At 40.6% G+C, this 23,031-nt stretch overlaps 1 protein-coding gene and 1 long non-coding RNA gene across 9 annotated transcripts; one reads left to right on the top strand and one right to left on the bottom strand.

Annotated features, from left to right (window-relative positions):
* Window positions 1-1,155: 1,155 nt before the first annotated feature.
* On the bottom strand, window positions 1,156-14,883 carry LOC100563458 (zinc finger and SCAN domain-containing protein 2). 8 transcript variants are annotated; one of them, XM_008105845.3, is made up of 5 exons: window positions 14,136-14,870; window positions 13,161-13,377; window positions 8,592-9,380; window positions 5,953-6,064; window positions 1,156-4,442 (listed from the first exon to the last, which is right to left on the bottom strand). In XM_008105845.3, the coding sequence occupies exons 3-5, from the start codon at window positions 9,237-9,239 to the stop codon at window positions 2,914-2,916; spliced, it is 2,289 nt and encodes a 762-aa protein (XP_008104052.2). In that variant the 5' UTR covers window positions 9,240-9,380; window positions 13,161-13,377; window positions 14,136-14,870; the 3' UTR covers window positions 1,156-2,913. The 8 variants fall into 8 exon arrangements, with proteins under 8 accessions (XP_008104052.2, XP_008104050.2, XP_016847365.2 ...); XM_008105843.2 differs by having other exon boundaries at window positions 1,156-4,445; window positions 14,136-14,687; XM_016991876.2 differs by lacking the exon at window positions 13,161-13,377 and having other exon boundaries at window positions 1,156-4,445; window positions 14,477-14,687.
* Window positions 14,884-16,959: 2,076 nt separating this feature from the next.
* On the top strand, window positions 16,960-23,028 carry LOC100563656 (uncharacterized). Its single transcript, XR_505819.3, has 3 exons — window positions 16,960-18,923; window positions 20,182-20,295; window positions 21,717-23,028. It is a non-coding gene; the product is annotated as an uncharacterized LOC100563656 (long non-coding RNA).
* Window positions 23,029-23,031: the final 3 nt, after the last annotated feature.

Here is a 23,031-nt window from a genome sequence, read left to right on the forward strand (position 1 = left end):
AAATTAGGATGAATAATGCACAGACCTGGATCATGATTTGGAATGTGCCCTTGGATGTATATTTATATGGATGTTTTAATTAATGCTATCTATTTTAACTGTCATTGTTTTTATATATTATGTTTTATATTGGTTTATTCAGCGTCTAATGATGCTAATTGTAAGGCCACCCTGAGTCCCGCCTCGGGGGTGAGAAGGGTGGGATATAAATGCTAGTAATAAATAAATAAAGCAAGTGTGAATGTTGCAATTAGCAACCATGATTAGCATTGAGTAACCTTGCAGCTGCAAAGTCAATCGGTGAGGGTATCTGCATAGAGGTAGCCTGGATTGTTGCCTGCAGGCATCCTCTGTTTGGCAGGTGGCCCTTGATTGCTTGTTGTCTGGAGTTCTCCTGTTTCTGAGTGCTCTTCCTTATTTACTGTCTTGATTCTGGTGTTTTTTAATACTGGTAACCATATTTTGTTCATTTCTATGGCTTCCTCCTTTCTGTTGAAATTGTCCACATGCTTGTGGATTTCAGTGGCTTCTCTGTGTAATCAGACAGGATAGTTGTTGGAGTGGTCAAGCATGTCTGTGTTCTCAGATAGTATACTGTGTCCAGGTTGGTTCAAGTGCTCTGCTATAGCTGACTTCTCTGGTTGAGTTAGTCTGCAGTGCCTTTCGTGTTCCTTGATTCGTGTCTGACCAATGCTGCATTTGGTGGTCCCTATGTAGACTTGTCCACAGCTGCATGGTATACAATAGACTCCTGCAGTTAGGGCCAGTTAACACCTCCCAAAAAAGAATTCCCCTCAGGCAGAAAACAACCAGGCTTTGAAGCTGCAAGGATATTCTATGCTAATCAAGCTGGCCAATTGCAACATTCATACTTACCTCCAACAGATACCCTGAACATTCCAGATATATAAACCCCACTTGCCTAGTTTCCACAGACCTCACAACCTTTGAGGATGCCTGCCATAGATGTCAGCAAAATGTCAGGAGAGAATGCTTCTGGAACATGGCCATACAGACTGGAAAACTCGCAGCAATCCAATACGTTTCCTATCAAAAACCCCATGATTCCTAAAACACGAAAGCAGTTTTTTAAAGTGCATCTCAACCAATGTTTTTCTTTTTCTGAGTGTTACAAGAAAGGATTCAAAGACATGCTTTGTTTTTTAAAACAAACTTTATTCAGCAACAAAGAAGAAAAACAGTTCCAAAATTTCAGTAACAATAAAGCCATTCCGTATTTGGAATGGAAATTTCTGAACCACCAAGATAAAGAGTGGAAAATATTGATCTTCCAGGTGTTTTAATCTACAGCTCCTAAAACTAGCAAAACTGGCTGCAATGAAGCGAAGTCATTGTCCAAAACATCGTACAGGTCAAAGGTTTCTTACCCTATTTTTTTTTTTTAAAAAAACACTCTTCTTGTGCTTGTTGGCCAGCCTGAAATTATAAAAAGACCTAGCTTTCTAAATGCATAGATCCACAGAATGGAAGAAGCAGCTGAGGTTCTCAAACAGGCGTGGGCAAACTTTGGCTCTCCAGGTGTTTTGGGCTTCAACTCCCACCATTCCTAGCAGCCTCAGGCCCTTTCCTTTCCCCCCTCAGCTGAGCCCAAAACACCTGGAGGGCCTAACTTTGCCCATGCCTGTTCTAGACACAGCTGTCCAAATATTCACCTGGAAAATTACTTCCACATCAAGACAGTAATAAAGAGGTTCTTGGTAGTCCCATGGCTTTCGGTGGAAGAAAGTTAAATCAATTATTTCATACGTCTGCTGAAATTAATGTAACTTGAAATGGCAGCCATCAACAAACAATATGTAACCAAGTGTAAATTCCCACCTGAAATAAGTTTCAACTCAGAAATTCAGAACAAAGAGAAAAAGGAACAAGACGGTAATACAATTCTTTCCAACTCAACACAGCTGCAGAGACTTACGCCCCATCTACACTGTCATAGCATCCGGTTTCTGAATCCAGATTATCTGGTTTAAACTGGATTATGTAGCAGTGTTGATTGATATAATCCATTTAAGACTCATATAATCCAGTTTAAAGCAGATAATCTGGATTCAGAAAATTGATACTGCCGTGTAGATGGGGTCATAAATAACCAAAGCTATGCACTGGGTTGCTGTGAGTTTTCCAGGCTGTATGGCCATGTTCCAAAAGCATTTTCCATTAGCATAAGCAGACTATGTTCCATAAGCATAAGCAGGAGAAAATGCTTATGGAAAATAGTCACACAGCCTGGAAAACTCACAGCAACCCAGTGATTCCGGCCATGAAAGCCTTTGACAACACAAAACTATGCAGCTTGATAGTGTAACTGATTCAAGAAAAGGTAACTGTTAATGTGAGAAGGGTCAAACTAAAGCTACTGACCACAGAGGTCATATGGTATAGAGAAGTGGTTCTCAATCTGTGGGTCCCCAGGTGTTTTTGGCCTACAACTCCCAGAAATCCCAGCCAGTTTACCAGCTGTTAGGATTTCTGGGAGTTGAAAGCCAAAACAGGTTGAGAACCACTGGCATAGAACAAAACAGGAGAGCGACATCATAAGAGATTGATAGGGATAACTTCACAGGATCTTAGCTCACTCAGAATAAGAAAGAATCAGAGAGAGGCTGATGGAGCTGGCATCTTTAGATGCATTTGTTATGTGAAAGGTCACTTAAATTGTTATAGGGAAGCAAATGTCAAGATGTTATGAGAGACCAATGGAAGAAGATTAAGTTCTAATTTTTCAAAGTTTTTAAAGATCTTCACAGCCTCAATATTTTTCACTCCGACAATGGTCCAAACACTGATAATAATGACCTTCTTTGTAGATGCTCGGATGTGAAATGAGGTGGTAGTTGTATCTCAACTTTTCCCCCTCAAAGCATTCAAATACTTTTTTTTCTCTGCATGTGTTTACAGACATACAAGATCTGAACTTAGATCATGGCTTCTGGTGCACTCAGGACATTTTGATGCCTTCTCTTCTACTTGGTCTGATTGTTGCTTGAAAGTTTTCCCACACTGTGAACAGGTACAAACTTTCTCTGCAACATGGAATTTCTGATGCCGTAGAAGAACAGAGTTTGAGGTGAACATTTTCCCACAGTATGAACAGGTAAATGGACTTTGTCCTGTGTGACTTCTCGAATGTTCAAGAAGACTGGATCGCCTATTAAAACATTCTCCACAATCTGAGCAATTAAACGGCTTTTCTTCTGTGTGAATTAATTCATGTAATTCAAGATCTGACGTCCACCTGAAGGTTTTGTCACAGTGGGAACATTTATGTAGTTTCTTACTTCTGTGGATCCTCTCATCACATTTAAAATTCAGGAAGTTTTTGAAGTTCTCTCCACACATTGAGCCCTTGTGTGGGTTTTGTCTTGCATGGATTCTCTTATGAATAATAAGGCTCTTTATCTGGGTAAAGCTTTTTCCACAGCTGGAACATGTGTGCTGCTTCTTGCCCTTGTGGAGTTTCTGGTGTGCAGTGCGTTGCAAACTGTTCTCAAACATCTTCCCACAGACTGAGCATTCAAATGGTTTCTCTGTGTCTGTTCGTACATGTGCAACTAGTTCTGAACTGACTTCAAAAGGTACAAATGTGTGTTCTGCTTCATGGGTCTTCTCGTGTTCAGCAAGTTCTGTTTTCTGACTGAAACGTTTTCCGCAGTAGGAGCATATTTCTGTGTGGATTCCTTCATGCGGTATCAAACATCCCATCATGCTAAAAGACTCCTCGCTGTTCTGGCATGTATATGTTTCCCCTCCAGTGTGGATTCTCTGGTGCAGTTTGAGACAGGAGTCTTTGGTAAAAGTCACCCCACAGAATGAACATCTTCTGTGTGTTCTTTCATGCTTTAAAAGGTCTGATTTCCGACTGCACTGTTCCCCACATTTTGAACATGTGTAGATCTTGTCTCCTGTTTGGATTTCATCTTTTTGGTTCCACCAACATGTATTTCCACAGTGTGAACACCTACACGGCACCAGATTTTTGTGGGTTCTCTCAAATTTCCCACAATGGAAACATTTATACATTTTCTCACCCACATGGGCTCTCTCGTGTATCATAAGATCTGAGCTGCTACTGAAACTTTCACTGCAGTTCCAACATGTGTATCTCTTTTCCTCTACATCAGGATCTTCCTGAATGACCAGGTGAGAGTCCTGGTTAAAGTGTTTCCCATTTTTTTCATATTTCTCTTGTTTAGCCCCACTGGTATTTCTGTACACACCTTGTGATGAAACAACTGGATCCTCCGCCTTCCTCTTGAAAGTTCCACTGTCTTTGTTTGCCCCATTCTTGTTCCAATCAGGTTCACTCTGAAATAGGAAACTGTTCTTTTTGTCAGTTGTTCTGGATGTCATCAACTGCTCCATCCCCTCTGTAGTCTCATGTTGGGGGTTTTGTTCCTCACTTTCAGTCAGCCCTGCACCATCTTCTGAGAGAGAAAAATGGAGAAGAATATAGATGTGTTATTTAAAAAACAAATTTCCCTTACTCTTTGGGAAAGGAAGCATTCATGGACAAGAAAGTTTCTACAAACAATTCCAAATGGTTGCTTTTGTAGACAAAAAGCGACATCCTCCTCATCAGTATTATTTGTGGGTCAGCATCTGGAGCTAGATAAGGGAGAGCTATGTCCAAATCTCCCCCAGCAACTTAACTCAAAGAGTGGTTTTGGGCCACATAATAATAATCAACATCATCATCATCTTTATTTATATCCCGCCACCATCTCTCAGAAAGGACTTGGGGGGGCTTACAAAGGCACTCCATGGTGCAGCATATAACATAAAATGGTAGATGAGTATAAAACAATCGCATACAATTATAACAACCACTATCAACACATATAACATAAAATAAAATAGCTCAATTTTAAAAATGCAGAATATCTGTAGATAAACTAGCTGCCAACAATTCACAAACTAAAGTGTCAGAGTGTCAACCTCATATGGGCCCATTACAGCCTACTCGAGGTCAAAAGCCAGTTTAAACATCCTTGTTTTTAGGTAGGATTGGAAGGATAGAAGGGTGGGGGCTAACCCAATCTCTTTTGGGAAGGTATGTCAGAGCCGGGGAGCCATCACAGAGAAGGCCCTCTCTGTCGTCACCACCAATCGCGCTTGAGACTATTGTGGACCAAGAGAAGGGCTTCCCTGCTGATCTTAAAGCCTGTGCCAGTTCATAGAAAGAGACACTCCTCCCCCTTAATACACTCCAGGGATATCTTTTTCCATTCAAATTACAATAGCTGGTAACACCACGATCTCTGTCTTTATTGACTTGGAGAAAAGGAATATGGAAATAAAAATAAAAAATAGCATCAGTGAACTCCCCAGTCTCTCTGCAGAAGTTCCTGCCTCTTGTCTATGAAGAGTAGAACTGGATGGTAACAATCTACCATCTTAGGTTGTACTTTAGGTCAAATATAGACCCTGGTTCCCTGTGGGCTACTTCATATCCCTGCTGCCAGCTAGGCTTTTTGCAAAGGCTGCATTGGTCTTCTCGGATACTGATTTTTGACTGAAACCTTTCCTGCACTGTGTGGATTCCTTCATGATATTTCAAGTGGGAATGCCGGTTATCTCAAGGTCAGGAGAGATAAAATCTTTCTAATGATGACACAGAGAGTAGTAACAATCCCACAGTGGCTCTCACCCCAAACCACACTAACAAAAATGAAAAAAAAATGCATAGAGTGCTACTTTAAATGCAACTTACCTTGCAGGATCACATGCGGTTTCAAAAAGGTGTGAGAGGGAAAAATGCTTCCCAAGTGGGTCAGGGGCAGAACAGAAGGCAAAAGTGAACAAGTATGATGTTGAGGAACACCAAAAACATGACAGGAGCCAAGGAAAAGACGAAAGGCACCAGAGCAGAGGACTCAGGCAAAGATGACACTTCTATTGGTGCTAAATGAAGCAGGACCTGGAGAGACTTACCCAACACATTTTCATTCCCAGTACCTTTGTACTCAACCTTTATTAGAAGTTTCATGTTTGGGTCCTTTGCTTCAGGGGGATTTACAAACTCTTTTTTGAACACCTCTGTGATCTGGAGGAGAGGATGGAAATCAAATCAAAATAACGTGTGTACAGCTCAAAGGCAAACAGAATGATTTAGCTCTGTTTTGACATACAAATCCTGAGATCAGACATTTTGCTTCCAATGAACGGTCCCTTCCCCGCTGTCCCTTCTGGAAGCAGGCTAAAACCTTTTTATTCAGACAGGCTTTTAAAGAATAAGGTTTTTAAGATCAGTTCAGGAATTGCTGTGGTTTTTAATTCAGGTGATGCTGTGGGTGGGACTGGGAGGAACATGAGTTTGAAATGCCATTTTAGTATATCTATTTGTTTTAATTTTGTTTTTACCACACTGCTACTATTTAATTGCTACTATTAAATGGTATTAGCCATTTTAATATAATTGTATTTTAATTGTTTTTAGGGTATAAGTTGTAATGTTTACTCATGTTTTAGTCTATCGTATTGGATTGTTTGTTTTATTTTCATTTTGATACTTGATTCTTTTGTTGCAAGTTTACAGTTGTTATTGTGCTTTATTTTTGATGTGTTTGTTCTTATTTGAGGCATTGTATGTTTGCCTTTCTTATGAGTGTAAACTGCCCTGAGGGCGGTCTAGAAATCATTATTATTATTATTATTATTATTATTATTATTATTATTATTATTATTATTATATCGTGATTGCTTTTTAACTTTGGTATTGCAGCTTTTAAACTTGCCTAGTGTGGAGTTTTAGCTGTCTTGAATCTCTGCAGGGAGAAAGGAGGTATTTAAATAAAGCCCCCAGATGGCGTAGTGGACTAAGTGACTTGAAGGTTGGGTTGCTGACCTGAAAGCTACCAGGTTCGAATCCCACCCGGGGAGAGTGTGGATGAGCTCCCTCTATCAGCTCCAGCTCCATGTGGGGACATGAGAGAAGCCTTCCACAAGGATGGTAAAAACACCAAAAACATCCGGGCGTCCCCTGGGAAACTTCCTTGCAGACGGCCAATTCTCTCACTCCAGAAGCGACTCAAGTTGCTCCTGACACGAATAAATAAATAAATAAAGATAACACTGGTAATATTATTATTATTAATATGGATATGGTGGCACAGGCAGATAAGGATCGAGGAAGTATTCACAAAACCATTCTAAGCACTGTTTTTTTTAAAGGACGGGCTTTTAAAGGACATTTTCATGTGTTTTCAAATGTTTAATTTCTCTGGATTGTTTTAAATGCTATTATTTATTTTGCATCAGCTCTCAAATGTATCTGAGCTAGGGACTGAAATACAAATTTGTTGGTAGCAATGTTTTTTTCCAATGAATCATGTCTTTTGCATGGAACATCCAAAGTACGACACCAGGTCAGGCATTTTGGCTTTTAGGTATTCTGGTTTGATTTACTCTAAGGCAATTTCTTTGTCTTTTGGCAGTGCGTGGTATCTGCATAACTATCCTCCCAGCATCACATTTTACGTAAATGGATCAACACTTTCCCTGGCAGTTTCCTTCACTCTTTAGCTTTCACAACCAGAGAAATATTAAGGCATGGATAATTCATTGTGAGAGCAGTGAGGTAGCAGAAGTGAGATATGGCTGCCAGAGCACGAAAGCTCCCCAGTGGAAGCTGTCCGCTCCTACTACAACACTTTATCTCTCCTTTCCTGCATAGGTCTCCCAACTATCTGCTTCCCCATTCTTCATTGCTCAGTGAACTACACAAGTAATGCAGTAAGCTGCTCAATGACCCCATCTGGCCCAATCCTTAGCACTGATTACAATGGCCAACACACATTTTGGTGCCTCATATGTTTGACCTGCTGATTACAAAAACAGTGCCCCGGTTTCCCCTATCATTTTAATTTTTGAGATACTGACATATGCTGTATGCCAGTTGCCATCTGCTTGCCCACAATTTTTTGTTAAACTATGTTATTTATCTATCTATTGTATATTCCCTTTTTCCCTTCGTATAACAATAACATAGCCCAACAAGAATAAATCTTGGTGTCTTGGTTTTTAGGCCTGTTCCTGGGGGTGATTGCAGTGGTGATTCAGAAAAATAGACCTCATCAACTAGATTTTTAGATATGGTTACCATGGTTTTCTGTGGGTGAGCAGATATCGTTCTGTATCTCAAAAAATAAAACTGAAAAGGGGAAACTGATAGCATTTTTGGAATCAGCAAGTCAAATAAGCCCAGAAAAAGATCTAACATTTGAGGCCGCAACATTTGCGTTGGCTAGTATGAATATATATCCTGCCTTGATCTTAGTATAGGATTCAAGGATTCACAATACACTTGAAAACAAAGGATAGTTAAAAACTACACAGAAAATACCACCACAAATTCTGGTCAAAAAGAATACATGGAAAATAGTACGCTACAGATACAACACATCTGATTAAAAGCTGCATTTAAAAACGGAAAGCCTTCCTAAATAAAGAGGTCCTTTCCTGTTCAGATAAAGACACCGGATAACCAAGAGTAGCAAAGAGGTCAAGGCTACTGAGTGTTCAGGTTGTATCTTGTGGGCTTTGAGAAGACCAACTGCAAGACCAACACTCACCTGTCCTTCACAGCCTTTGGGCCCTCGATGATTGAGAAGGAAATCCTCTGCCAGGGCCACAGCCTGGAAGCAGGTCTGGGGACAGAGTCCTCTGAGCCATTTCTGCATTTCTGGGGGCAGGGCAGCCAGGAACTGCTCCAGCGTCACCAGGTCCAGGATCTGCTCCTTGGTGTGTCTCTCTGGCATCAGCCACTTCCGGCAGAGATTTCGGAGATTCCACCAGAAATTTCTGGGCCCTACGGCTTCTTGGTAGATCAACATCCGAAAATGCTGGCGCCCCGTCTCCAACTCAACAGCACCTTTACCTGCTGTTCCCTCTTTCCCAGAATGTGAGGCATCCAGATGGCTTTCATCATCTGCAGTCATTGTCTGAGGCTCTTGGGGGTGAGATTGTTGGAGAGTTTCCCCTCCAGAAGGAGACTGTAGTGTTCTCAGAAACCTTTCCAACTGAGCATCCCAGGTCCTTGATGGCTCTTCTTTTGACTCCTGTTTTACTGTTTGTTCTGATTCTTCTCTACCGCTTCCCCTTTCTGGTAGACCTGCTCTTTCTTTGGAATCTTCTGATTCAGGACCTACTGAATCCTGCACCTCCATTTTTATTGCTGGACTCAGAAATCCAGTGGAGCCTCTTTCTTGTATTGCAGCCATTTCCTTTCCAAAGAAATCTGCTTTGTTGTGCCTCTCCCTCTGCTTTTCAACACTAGTCCTTAGGTTGTCTCCTTCTCATAACATTCAAAGAGTCAACTCATCCAAGGACACTCCTCCAGAGGATACACCTGCCTTTTGCTTCTAAGAGAAAAACACATAGGCTGTTAAACTGAAGTCTAAAATGTCTGAGAATTTTTGTATTACTGTGTTTCCCCAAAAATAAGACAGTGTCTTATATTAATTTTTGCTCCCAAAGATGTGCTAGGTCTTATTTTCAGAGGATGTCTTATTTTTCCATGAAGAATTCACATTTGTTGAAAAAAATGAACATTTATTATATACTGTACAGTAGTTGTCATCACAAACCAACATAACCAGACATATTGTGAATCCTATGAAAAATTTCTTGTTACTACCATTATTTCCATGTACTACAATCTATGGTACATTTATCAATCCTGTATGCTCTGGTGTTCTGTTTGGTGGGCATGCTTCCAAACAAAAACTTTGCTAGGTCTTACTTTCGGAGGAGGCCTTATTTTTAGCAATTCAGCAAAACCTCTACTAGGACTTATTTTCAAGGAAACAGGGTATAGATGGCCATATGAGCAAGCTCCAGTGTTGCCCAACCCAAAGGATGTCTGACACATCTGAAAATGATGTGACAACATTTCCAGTTTCATTTTCATTCGATTTTGAGCCAGTTTTTTCCCCCAGGGTTAAGACAGCAGAATAATGTTTTGTGATATTTTGGGCTGTTAGGGGTCAAAAGATGAGTTTGCTTGGTACTATTCTATTATCTGGGCAGAGGCCACCTGGGGTGCTAGAGAAAGAAGGATTGTCCCATTTATGGGTGTGAAGTTGAAGGAGGAAAACTATTTCTCCCATTTTTGCTGGCTATGCTCCCCCCCCAAAACCATATCATAAAGAGGGTTGTGTCCACGATGGGGAGATGGGTGGGGGGAATAACAAGAAAACAGGGGGACATGGTTTTCCTCCTTCAACTCACCCTCCACCCCCATAAAATGGGACAATCGTTCTCTCTCTAGGGGCCCTGATGGTCTCTGCCATGATAATGGAACAGGACTGTTTGCTTAAGTAGCAGATAGCGTGCCCTTCATCCTTGCTCTCCATGAATTCAAAAATGTTGAGGCGTTTCTTTTTTTGGAGGGACCTTTCTCACCCAAACAAGTGCTAAAGGAGGAAAGCACTCAGTATTATCTTGAGCTACCTTAAGAATGTAAAAGAATAATTATATTGGATCAGACAAAAGGCTTTCCTAGTCCGAAATACAATAACAACATGAAAATAGCTGCAATTCCTTGGTAATATTCCCTGCTAAATTGCTTAGGAACAAAAGGAAGTTGATGAGCTGTTGAGATCAAGCAGAAGGCAACCAAAATTGTCAAAGATCTGGAAACCAAGCTCCACAAGGAACAACTTCGGTTCATTACACATAGTTGCATAAAATCTACATTGAACTGGATTATCTGGCAGTGTGGACTCAGATATCCCAGTTCAAAGCAGATATTGTGGATTATCTGCCTTGATATTCTGCAGGCGGTTCCACAGTCCTTTAACCTGGGAGCAATCGCATTTTAAAAATGGATTAATGTCCACACATGCCCAAGAAAGTTCATGCTTTTCTGGGGCAGGTATACAGATGCCCTGCCAGACGTTCCAGCAGGGTACCTGGACAGAAAACAATCCCCCACCCCACAAAAGCCCTAAAAGTAAAAATAACTTACTGGCTGCCACTAGGAATGTACCAATTACATGCGAAGAGGGGGAGGCAGGAGCTATTTTCCCCTCTCGTTTCCTTGGCGTAATTGGTATATTCCCTGTGTATTAATGCGTAATGTAAATTGTTTCTTAATTACCGGTAGTTTGTGTTTTTATTGTATTGTTGTTTTTATTGGCATTGAGTTTTTGCCAGATCTGTAAGCTGCCTTGAGTCCCTCCAGGTGAGAAAGGTGGGATAGAAATCACATTAAATAAATAAATAAATAAATATGCTGCAAGGCATAATGGCGGCTGGTTATTTTTACATTTCAGGGGTTTTGGGGAATTTTGGGAAGGGGGTGGGGACAAATTGTATCTTTTGGATTCCAGGAGCCCAGAAGATATGAGATGGGTGTATGGACAAGCCGTAGGGAAGTCCCAGGACTCCCCGTGGGCCTGTCCACACAGAGCCATAGCCCATTAGACCCAGCCTTTCACAAAGGCGTGGGTGTAATAGGCTAACTAATTACTTTATGATAAAGAAGGGTTTTCCTGCTTTGTCTCAAATTAATCGTCTTTTACTGGAGCCATTGTTTGGCCACACTCCATTTTGAACAGGGAGCTCCTGGGATAAAGATACTGTCTGGATGGGCCCTGGGTTATATGGCTGTGTGGAAGGGCCCTTCAAGAGCTGGGACTGTTTACCCTGGAGGAGAAAAGGCTGCAAGCAGACACGAGAGCCATGTTTATATATTTGAAAGGATGACATATGGAAGATGGAAAGGATTTAAACTACAGAAAAAAAATTCCAGCTAAATAGCCCTATGTAACAACATTTGGAAAAAAATCTGTTCCTGGTTTGAAAGTGTTATTTCCTGTTTAACTGTGCAGTACGTATTTAATATTTATTTACTATATTTATATCCCGCTCTTCTCACCCCGAAGGGGACTCAGAGCGGCTTACAAATCAAATGAACATACAATATATTATTAGCATAGCACAATATAAGCATTAAATTACTATATTGTACTATATCGTTATATGGTAATATTATTAGTAATATTACATTTAATATATAATATATAATTAATATTATTATATTGCATTAGTAGTATAATATTGTATTCCATTATAATATATTTATCAATATTACAGTAGAGTCTCACTTATCCAACATAAACAGGCAGGCAGAACCTTGGATAAGCAAATATCTTGGATAATAAGGAGGGATTAAGGAAAAGTCTATTAAACATCAAATTAGGTTATGATTTTACAAATTAAGCACCAAAACATCATGTTATGCAACAAATTAGACAGAAAAAGTAGTTCAATACGCAGTAATGTTATGTTGTAATTACTGTACTTACAAATTTAGCACCAAAATATCACAATATATTGAAAACATTGACTACAAAAATGGCTTGGGTAATCCAGAGGCTTGGATAAGCGAGGCTTGGATAAGTGAGACTCTACTGTATATGTAATTACATTATATTATATAGTTATAAATTATTATACATTATATATATATAGGTATATAAAATTCGCATAACATTTTGCTATGGCACAGGAAACAAGATAGAACTATCTTCCTGGCTCTCAGGCTCTCTTTTACTTCCTTTGAAAGCAGTTGTTATACTCCAGAAACTTTGTTTTCATGGCTGCCACAAACTATGTTAAATGGGTTGAGACTCTAAGACAGGCATGGGCAAACTTGGTCCTTCCAGGTGTTTTGGACTTCAACTTCCACAATTCCTAACAGCTTAAGCGGCTGAGGGGGAAAAAGGAAGGGGCCTGAGGCTGTTAGGAATTGTGGGAGTTGAAGTCCAAAACACCTGGAGGGACCAAGTTTACCCATGTCTGCTCATGAGATATTCACTGACAAACTATACCAAATTGTGCTGCATAATGTCCCACAAAAACAAAGTTTTTGCAGTTTAGTAAACTTTTTCCATGTTATGACAGAATAATAATCATTATCATCATCTCCTCACAGCTCGAGGTGGGTTACAACACTGCTAAAACACATATTCACCTCAACAACATTATTTGAAATACACTATTAAAACATATTTCCACAAAATACATACTAAAGTAGACAGAGCAGGGATTAAACATAAAATGCAAGTTTAAAATCCGTCATTAAACAAGACCTCCCATTAACTCTCTACTGGCTCAAAAGGCCCCTTTGGACTGACCTCCTTCCGGCTCTGCCTTGGCGCCAAATACACTGAGCTGAAGGGGGAGGAGCCAGAGCAGGAAGCCGGAAAGAAACGTTCAGAGGCCCACTTTCTCCTGGCGGGAGGATATGGTCAGTCTAGGACCCGCTCTCTGTCACCTTAACCCCATCTTGGCTGAACAGGAGAGGGAGCTTGGACAGCCTCTGACTGGGGCACCTCTATGCTTGCATCCACACTGTAAAAAAATATTGAGTTCAACATTCCTTGAACTGCCATGGCTCAGTGCTATAGAATCGTGGGATTTGCAGTTTTACAAGAATGCTGGGGCCTCACCAAACTATAAATCACATCATGCTATAGCAGTGAATTGTAGTATTACAAGAGCTGCCAAAAAGAAAAGTTCAGGTGCCTCACCAAACTACAACTCCCTTGATATCATAATGAAGGGGCAAAGATGTAAAAATATTCTTAATCCCAAGTCAAAAGCAGGAGGCCCCTTTCTGCGGGGAGGGCGAGGAAGGACACCATGAAAGTTGGATTTTCAAACTGCAAAAAAGCTATTTATTGCGAGCTTAGCAATAACGACAAAAACATGCATACATCAATGCAATCAAAGGATTTGTTGCAACCTGGAAAATGGTTGCAAGGCTTTTATCACTTTTACAGAACGTAGGAAACATATTCTTATTGGCTTACGAAGATCATTTACCCCATTCGTCTAATATTGGCTACGTCACAAGCATCTTAACGATCATGCAATTCCATTGGTTTCTTTGTTGTAACAACATGTGACTCTTTAGACCAGGGGTCACCAAACTAAGGCCCAGGGGCCGGATGCGGCCCATTACAGAACCCTATAACATACCACAGTTCACTTCTCTCCAGGAAGAAGAGCCATTGTTAACCAATTACACATCTACCTAACCCTGCCAAGACACAAGTGTGTGCTTTCCACCTACGTAACCGTGAAGCCAACAGGAAACTGAAAGTTACCTGGGAAGGTCAAGAGCTCGAACACTGTGTTGTCGAAGGCTTTCATAGCCGGGATCACAGGGTTGTTGTATGTCTTTCGGGCTGTATGTCTTTCGAGCTGTGTTTTTTAATACTGGCTACCAGTATTTAAAAAACTCAAAAATCAGAACAGTAGATGGGAAGCAACACTCTGAGGGCAGAGGATCCCCAAGGACAGCTAATGACTCTGAACAAAGGATGCCCCCCAGGCAAGAGACAAACCTTTCCAATGCTAATTAGGGTGATTAACTGAAACATTAGCGCTGGCTTCCAACTGACAACGGACTCTTCACACCCTGGACTCTCCACAGATATATATTTACCTTCCTTGCCTAGTTTATCCATGCCTCACAACCTCTGAGGATGCCTGCCATAGATGTGGGCGAAACGTCAGGAGATAATACTTCTGGAACATGGCCACACAGCCCGAAAGACATACAACAACCCAGCTCGAACACTGTTTCCATCCTAAATATCTTTGTGACGGCGTGAGTGGCGCCATCTATATGTGGAACTTTAAGCTGCAAGATTTAAATTGTTGTATCATGACTGATTTTGCCTTTTCACCCTGTAAATGTAGTTGGATTGATTGGTTATTTATAGCTGTCAATCAATGTTGTTTGCACCAGTTATATTGCTTCCTCAGCTCAATTGTTTGGCTCCACCTCTTCCTGGAGTAGGACAGTGTTTCCTTTTTTCATTCCACCATCAAGCTTTCTACCAGATGGACGTGAGAGAGAGACTTGGCTCTAAAAGCTCTTGATTAAGTTACCTCTCAGCACCAATTCTGAGGTTCTTACCCTTGAGACTTATGCTTCATGTTCAGACCAACCTGGACAACATTGAGAAGTCTCAAGCGCCTTCAAATCGGTTCTTTGGCACCAGAGAAAGGCTCTGTGTCTTCAAACATAGGCCATTTGGACCGGGGTTGAGGATTGCTTCGACATTCACAGCCATTGAGAAAGAGGGACCTGGAAAAGCTTCTCAGCTGCAAAGCTCCTTGGACCCAAGACAACCAGTTAACAGGAGAACATACTGATGTTCACATCAGCTGATGCCAACTAAAGTTGGTTGGGGCCAAGATTTAAGGCAGCTAATCTAATATTGGCTGGCTTTTTAAAAAGTAACTTTCTAAGCCATGCCTCCCTAGGATCACACATTGTTCACCTGATGGTTAATCATATTCCAAAAATACTTAATAAGGAGCATATAAGGAAAGCTGGAGCTTGTCTCATGTTAGATCTCTGCCCTAGTTATGTTGCCACATCACAGGATTTCTGGGAAAGAGGAAACCTGTTTTCCTGATTGCAGACATGGCTTCCTAGACATAGAAATGCTCTGAGTTGACTGGCAAAGGAGAGGTGTGTTGCCCAAGCAGTGAGACAACAAGCACAGCTTTGAATGAGAATTGCCTTCTGGAGAACAAGTCTTGTGCAAAGTGGGGAGGTGTAGTACCAATTTCTTCTGGGAAGAAATACAATAAAGTTGTGAAGTGTTTAGAGGTACAGGATGGTAAATTTAGTCTTTTATATCAGTGGATTTTGCATCTATGAATTCAACCAATTACAGCTTGAAAATATTGAGGGGGGGGGGGGGGAGATCCCAAAACTAAACTGTGATTTTGCTATGCACTGGACACTGGGTTAATGTGATGACATGCTCTGCTGTAGCCTCCCACTATTTTGTATATCTCCAGGCTCTCTCTGGTGCTATTTTGAGTCCTTTACCATGTGATATACCAATTTACTCTGCCATAGTTTGTAATGGGGCTTGAGCATCCACAGATTTTGGGATCTAGAAACAAGTCTTAGAAGCAAACCCAACAGATACCAAGGACCCACTGTACACCTCAGTAGAAAGTATATGTTAATTTGCATAATAGTTTGTATTTTATGAGAGCTGTTCAACAATGAAATGTGCTGTCAGGGAGTGTGGTGGAGTCTCCTTCTTTGGGAGCTTTTAAGCAGAAGCTGAATGGCCATCTGTCAGGGGTGCTTGGATTATCACGAGCCTTGACCTCAAAACACCAACAGGAAAGACCAAGGTCAAGCCAATAAGCCTCCAAATCAAGAGCCGAAGTCCAAAAGCAGTCCAAATTCCAAAACATGTACAAGAGTGAAGGTGACAAGGTCCAGGAATGAATACAGAAGCTGCAGTCAGCAATCAAGTAATACACAGCAAGCCCTTAAATGCTGCTTTCACAGCTGATTCCGATTGCTGGTCGTCTTCTCAACAAGCCTTGCTGATCTCCTCAGCTGAGCCCTTGCTCTCTCTAAGGAAGGCAGTTAACTTCCCCAGCCTGCTCAACAGAAACCTCTTGTTACTTCTGTTATTACTTCTGGTGTGGCCAAGGGAGTTGTTGTTTCTGGCTGGGCTCTAGTTCAATAACCAAGCTCTCACTCAGCAAACCCTCATCCACACAATCCATGACATTGATCATGTTTTCCTGTATGGCTGGGGGTTAAACTGGATGACCCTTGTGGTCTCTTCCAACTCTGTGATTCTAACTCGTACTGTCCTATTCTGTGACTGTGTGAGGGACAAAGGGACGTCTCCTGTGAACTCTTGATGATAATAATAATAATAATAATAATAATAATAATAATAATAATAATAAAATTATTATTATTATTATTATTATTATTATTATTATTATTATTATTACAAACAAAACATTACATGGAAAGTTCCTTGACAAAATTGAAGGAAAAGCTGATGAGGAGAAGACCTGGCTCTGGCTCACAAATGGGACCCTGAAGAAGGAGACAGAAGGCCTGATCTTTGCAGCCTAGGAGCAAGCCATCAGAACAAAGGCAATTAAGGCCAAGATCGAAAAATCAGCTGATGACCCAAAATGCACTGTACAAGGAAACCGATGAAACCATTGATCATATCGTCAACTGCTATAAGAAAATCGCACAGACAGACTACAAACAGAGGCACAACTATGTGGTCCAAATGATTCATTGGAACTTATGCCTCAAGTACCACCTCCCAGCAGCAAAGAACTGGTGGGATCACAAACCTGCAAAAGTATTGGAAAATGAGCACGCAAAGATACTGTGGGACTTCCGAATCCAGACTGACAAAGTTCTGGAACACAACACACCAGACATCACAGTTGTGGAAAGGAAAAAGGTATGGATCATTGATATTGCCATCCCAGGTGACAGTCGCATTGACGAAAAACAACAGGAAAAACTCAGCCACTATCAGGACCTCAAGATTGAACTTCAAAGACTCTGGCACAAACCAGTGCAGGTGATCCCGGTGGTGATGGGCACACTGGGTGCCGTGCCAAAAGATCTCAGCCGGCATTTGGAAACAATAGACATTGACAAAATTATGATCTGCCAACTGCAAAAGGCCACCCTACTGGGATCTGCGTGCATCATCCGAAAATACATCACACAGTCCTAGACACTTGGGAAATGTTCGACTTGTGATTTTGTGAAACAAAATCCAGCATATCTATCTTGTTTGCTGTGTCATACTTAAAATACTTAAAATAATAATAACTACTTTATTCTTGTACCCCACATCCATCTCCCTGAAGGGACTCGGGGAAGCTTACATAAGAAAAAAAAACAGTCCATAAATTAAACACAATATAATAACACAGTTATAAAACAACAAAACATAATAATTATTAAAACCAAGACATCAATTGCTATGTACAGAGGGTGATTAGTGCAAAACTCTGAGTAAAGTCCAAGAGTAAAATAGAGACGAGCCGGGGAGGACAAGGAACCGATCGTGTTAAAACACTAAAACCTATAAAATGGATATTAAAATGCAGCACAGTTTGAAAACAAGATACATGGCTGGTGGCCTCTTCACTCAAAAGCACACCAGAACATCCATGTTTTTAGACTCTGGAGGAAGGTGGACAATGAAGGAGCCAGTCTAATCTCGCTGGGAAGCGAGTTCCAGAGTCGGGGAGCCACTACCGAGAAGGCCCTCTCTCTCGTCCCCACCAACTCTGCTTGAGACGGAGGTAGAAGCGAGAGAAGGGCCTCCCTGGAAGATCTTAGGGCCCGATGGTACTGGCATTTTCCCAGTCAAAGCATGTAAGTTTCAGGATTACACAAGGTTCTCCCTCATTCTCATCCAGCACAATGAGGGGATAATTTGACTGAAAGTGATGTGAGTTATACTCCAATGCATTTGGAGACTACCAGGTTGAGGATAGGTAAGGTAAAGGTTTCCCCTGATGTTAAGTCCAGTCATGTCTGACTCTGGAGGTTGGTGCTCATCTCCATTTCTAAGCCGAAGAGCCGGCGTTGTCCGTAGACACCTCCAAGGTCATGTGGCCGGCATGACTGCATGGAGCGCCGTTACCTTCCCGCCGGAACGGTACCTATTGATCTACTCACATTTGCATGTTTTTGAACTGCTAGGTTGGCAGGAGAGGGTTGAGGATAGCTGCAAAAAAATTACCCTGATGTGAGAAAAGGAATTAAATGTTTATTTCTCACCCTCCCCTTTTGATCTGTAGGTGAGTAAACCAGAAAAACCGGACAGCTAACTCTTTTGCTTCCTTCCAGTAAGAAGGTTTTGCCATACAGTACTTTTCTTGGCTCTTCCTCAATTCTAGGGCAGGATAAATAGGAGAGAGATCTCCATGTAGACACAGAAGAAGTCTGGAGAGCTTTGGTGTTTTCTAAAATCTCCATCAGTAGTTCTTCTTTCACCTCAGGAACTCCAGACATTAACAGAGAATGAATCGGATTCTTTTTGGCCTCTCTTTTTTGCTGCTATGGACTTTCTGTGAGTAGCAGGGGTGGCAAATTAGCATGATGGACCTCCTGTCAGATTTCTAAAAACAGGGTTCTCAGTGTGGGTTGGTCTCAAACAAATCCTAGCAAGAGTTGAACAATATCTATACATGGGAACTGAGGAATCATGGAGAGCTCTGCCTAATCTACATTGGACAAAGACAGGACCTGTCCATTAGTCTTGTCGTTTATCAAAGACCTTCTTTTCATATCTTCTAATGTATTAACAACCCCTCCCAGTTTTGCATCATCTGAACATTTCTTTTTCCTTAGCATAGAAATTATTGATGAATATTTTGAAGGATGTCAGTCCCAAGGGAATTATGGAATTGGAGAGTTTGAAGCAGAAGGCATGGTTTCAAGTGTCATTCAAATGTAATTCGAATGTCAGATTATGGCTGAAAAAAATGTGAATCTCATGTAAATAAATTATATATTATTTTTATTACTATTATTCATGTGCAATTCACAGTTTTCACAGTGTGATCTGATATTGTGATTTAAAATGAAAAAACAACAACAGTGTATGCATGTGCATGTATATGTTTATGCTATTTTGGGTTCATAAATTCTATGTGCTTATGTATGTGTGTTTCAAATCCTTGCCCATATTCCATTTACTGTATATACTCGAGTATAAGCTTAGTTTTTCAGACCTTTTTTTTAAGACTGAAAAAGCCCCCCTCAGCTTATACTCGGGTGAGGGTCCTGGTTGGCTTATATTTGGGTCAGCTTATATTTGAGAATATATGGTATATTTATTATTTTTCTCTACTGTTATTGGTATTATTACATTTATTATTTTTCTCTATTATTGTTGCTACTATTACATTTATTTTACTCTATTTTTATTATTATTAATACATTTATTATTTCACTCAGATCTTATTATTATTGCATTTATTATTTTACTCTATTTATTATTTCATGTATTATTTTACTCTATTATTATTAAAAGGATACATAAGCACATTTACATTGAAGAAGATGAGAATAATGATTTGATCAGAGTTGGAAAGTCTTGTCTTAAATTTGAGCTTTATGTAAATATTCAAAAACATTTAACCTACTGATGCCTCAATTAATGTAATTTTATTGGTATCTATTTTTATTTCTGAAATTTACCACCCTTGGCTTATACTGGAGTCAATGCTTTCCCAGTTTTTTTTGTGGTAAAATTAGGTGCCTCGGCTTATATTCGGGTCGGCTTATACTCGAGTATATATGGTAACTCTCCTTTGATTTCTCAGCCCAACAGCTATTGTGCAAGGAATGCCATAGCCAGAAACTCTCTGACTGTCGGAATAGCAGCAAAGTATGTGAAACTAAATCTGGAAGATGTTATACATCGGGATTCTATGATGGTAAGTGCTCATTGAGCAAAATCAGGCATGTTGAAAAGAATCATCCACCTTGGACAGACTGAATGGATTGAAATTGGGTCCATCTGTAGCATTAGATACCCAATAGAACAGTCTATGTTTAATACAAGCTGTTTCTCAGAGGAAAAAGACAGGTGCTAAAGGCCCTACCCCTAACCTGTCAACAGAGGATAGTGGAGAGGTGGGTTCGGTTATGCTTCACAGCCTGTAGACTAAGTCACACATAGATATTTCTCATCCTATATGGGAAGAGGGATTCGGGTAAGTGGACAACTGAAGATACCACGGCAGTATCAACCAAAAAGACAGGGAAGCAGATGAAGGGACTCCCTTAGATGAAGAGGTCTGCGTGAAGAAGATCCTCTGGAGAACCTCTATTTCTTCTTTGCTTCCTGTCTAGGCCCTTTGGGGAATCTCTGGAGACTCTGTTTCCAGCCTTTCAAGATTGCCATTGTGCTTTTTCCCCTTTCCCTATATTTAACCCATTCAAAACTTGCGGGAGGTGTCACCTGAATGAAAGAGATACCTCTTGGGTGGGACCTGGGTGGGAATACCTATTTTCTAAATAGGACTTCAATGCCATCCCATGGAGACTTTAACAAATGGCCCTATGTGCTCAAAGTAATGAGTGCAGTGTATGCCTTGTTTACAAGAACAATTCTGTTTGTGGAAAGGCAAGTGTGAATGTGAACACTACCTCTCACCACTGGGCACTGGTCGTGATTCTTAAATGGCCTGGGGAAATGAAAACAACATAGTTGCACACCTGGGTCAAAGCAATAAAGTGTAGATTTTTGCTCTTTTTTGAATACAAAGAAGATTGCCTAACTTCCAGAAACTGCAACATACAGTAGAGTCTCACTTATCCAAGCTTAACGGGCCAGCAGAAGCTTGGATAAGCGAATATCTTGGATAATAAGGAGTGATTAAGGAAAAGCCTATTAAACATCAAATTAGGTTATGATTTTACAAATTAAGCACCAAAACATGTTATACAACAAATTAGACAGAAAAAGTAGTTCAATACGCAGTAATGTTATGTTGTAATTACTGTATTTACGAATTTATGACCAAAATATCACGATATATTGAAAACATTGACTACAAAAATGGCTTGGATTATCCAGAGGCTTGGATAAGCGAGGCTTGGATAAGTGAGACTCTACTGTATATTAGAATAGAAAGTGTACCTGTCTGAACCAGGTTTGCTAGGCCTCTGTTCAGTAGAAGTAAACAAGACAATTAAGAATGGATTGCTCCCTTGAATGCAAAAATTAGTCCATTTCTTTTTCAGAAGGGGAGGGATTTGAACATAAGCATAAGCTCTTGATTGCAAGTCATATTTATTGGGCATAATTCTTTGGAAACAAACATCTTTTTGACATTGTTTTTCCCCTCCACAGTTGTAACATTAGACCATGTGACATACGGATGCTATGAAGGTCCAAGAGGTTCAGTGGATTGTGATCATCCTGTAAAGAAGAGTCAACAGTGGACTAATATTACTGTTTGTTGTGACACAGACCTGTGCAATGGATGGAAGAAACCGCCTGCTCGCTCATAAATGTTACGTTTAAGATTATGATTTTTTAATCCCCAACTTCCTGGCTACTCTTTCTGCTGTATTTGGTCTCATGAATCCCTAATTTCCTCCCACCTGTGTGTACTTACAGCTAGTAAAAGATATAAATCTTCTCAAGTCCTGGAAATTCTCAGCTACACAACCATTAATTGGAGAGGGAGGTGCTCTCCTTAAGTCCCATCCTGCAAGTAATGTGCCACATATCCTGCAAGTGAAGCTGTTCTGAGGTTTATTGGATTGTAAGGAAGACATCCAAAGTGCCAAACTCCTTCCTCCAAACAGTTAGACTACTATGGACAGCTCTCCCGGTATTCAGACTCAAACTTTGAGTATGCTTACTATACAGTACAGTATACAGTCTGTAGCCTCGGAGATTTCTAGTGAAGCCCCATCTCTGTCACAAATCTTAAACCTTTTTTAGCCCCGAAGCCTGGACTCTCTGTTTTCCATTCCTCTTCCCCCTCTTGCTATTTTGGGAAGGAGAAAAAAGAATGAAGAAAGATGGCCAACTCCACTCAAAGTTCACCAGCACAATCCAAGATCATTTGGCATCCTCTCCTTCCTCTTTGCAAACCAGGAGAAAAAAAGCAAAGTCAGTTACCAAACAAACCTTAAGGTGGGAAAGGTCCACTCAGCATTCGTCACAACAGGAAATCATGCCACCCGTAAGGGAAGTGTCCAATGTTTCACATTTTAAAGGAAATATTCAGTGTTTCATATCCTATTCTCAAGATATGTTTAGCAATTTGGAGAGCTTCTTTAAAGTTCAGGCTAAAACCCACAGCAAGTTCAGCACCCTGGTGAGAAAGCAGCCTATAGCCATTGCTGAATACTGCCCAATTATGTCAATAGAAATTTCCAGTTAAAATAAACCGTGTTCTTTGCTAACTAAAAGGCTGTCCTGTGTGCTTTTAACTTCTGTGCTTTTCCTCTGTGGATCTGTGTGGTTTATTCGAAGCAGACCCAGATCTGTCCCTTGTACGGCTTCTTGCTCTGAAAACACTAAGCTTAACTTAGAAATCAAGAGTGTGGTTCATTCATTCAGTCTACATTGTGAAACTGGGTTGGACTGGGCAGGAGTCCAATATGATGATCTGGTGATGAAATAATTAAAAAACACACATTGGAAATAATGA

This window comes from Anolis carolinensis, chromosome 2, assembly GCF_035594765.1.
Source record: "Anolis carolinensis isolate JA03-04 chromosome 2, rAnoCar3.1.pri, whole genome shotgun sequence".
Taxonomy (NCBI): Eukaryota; Metazoa; Chordata; class Lepidosauria; order Squamata; family Dactyloidae; genus Anolis; species Anolis carolinensis.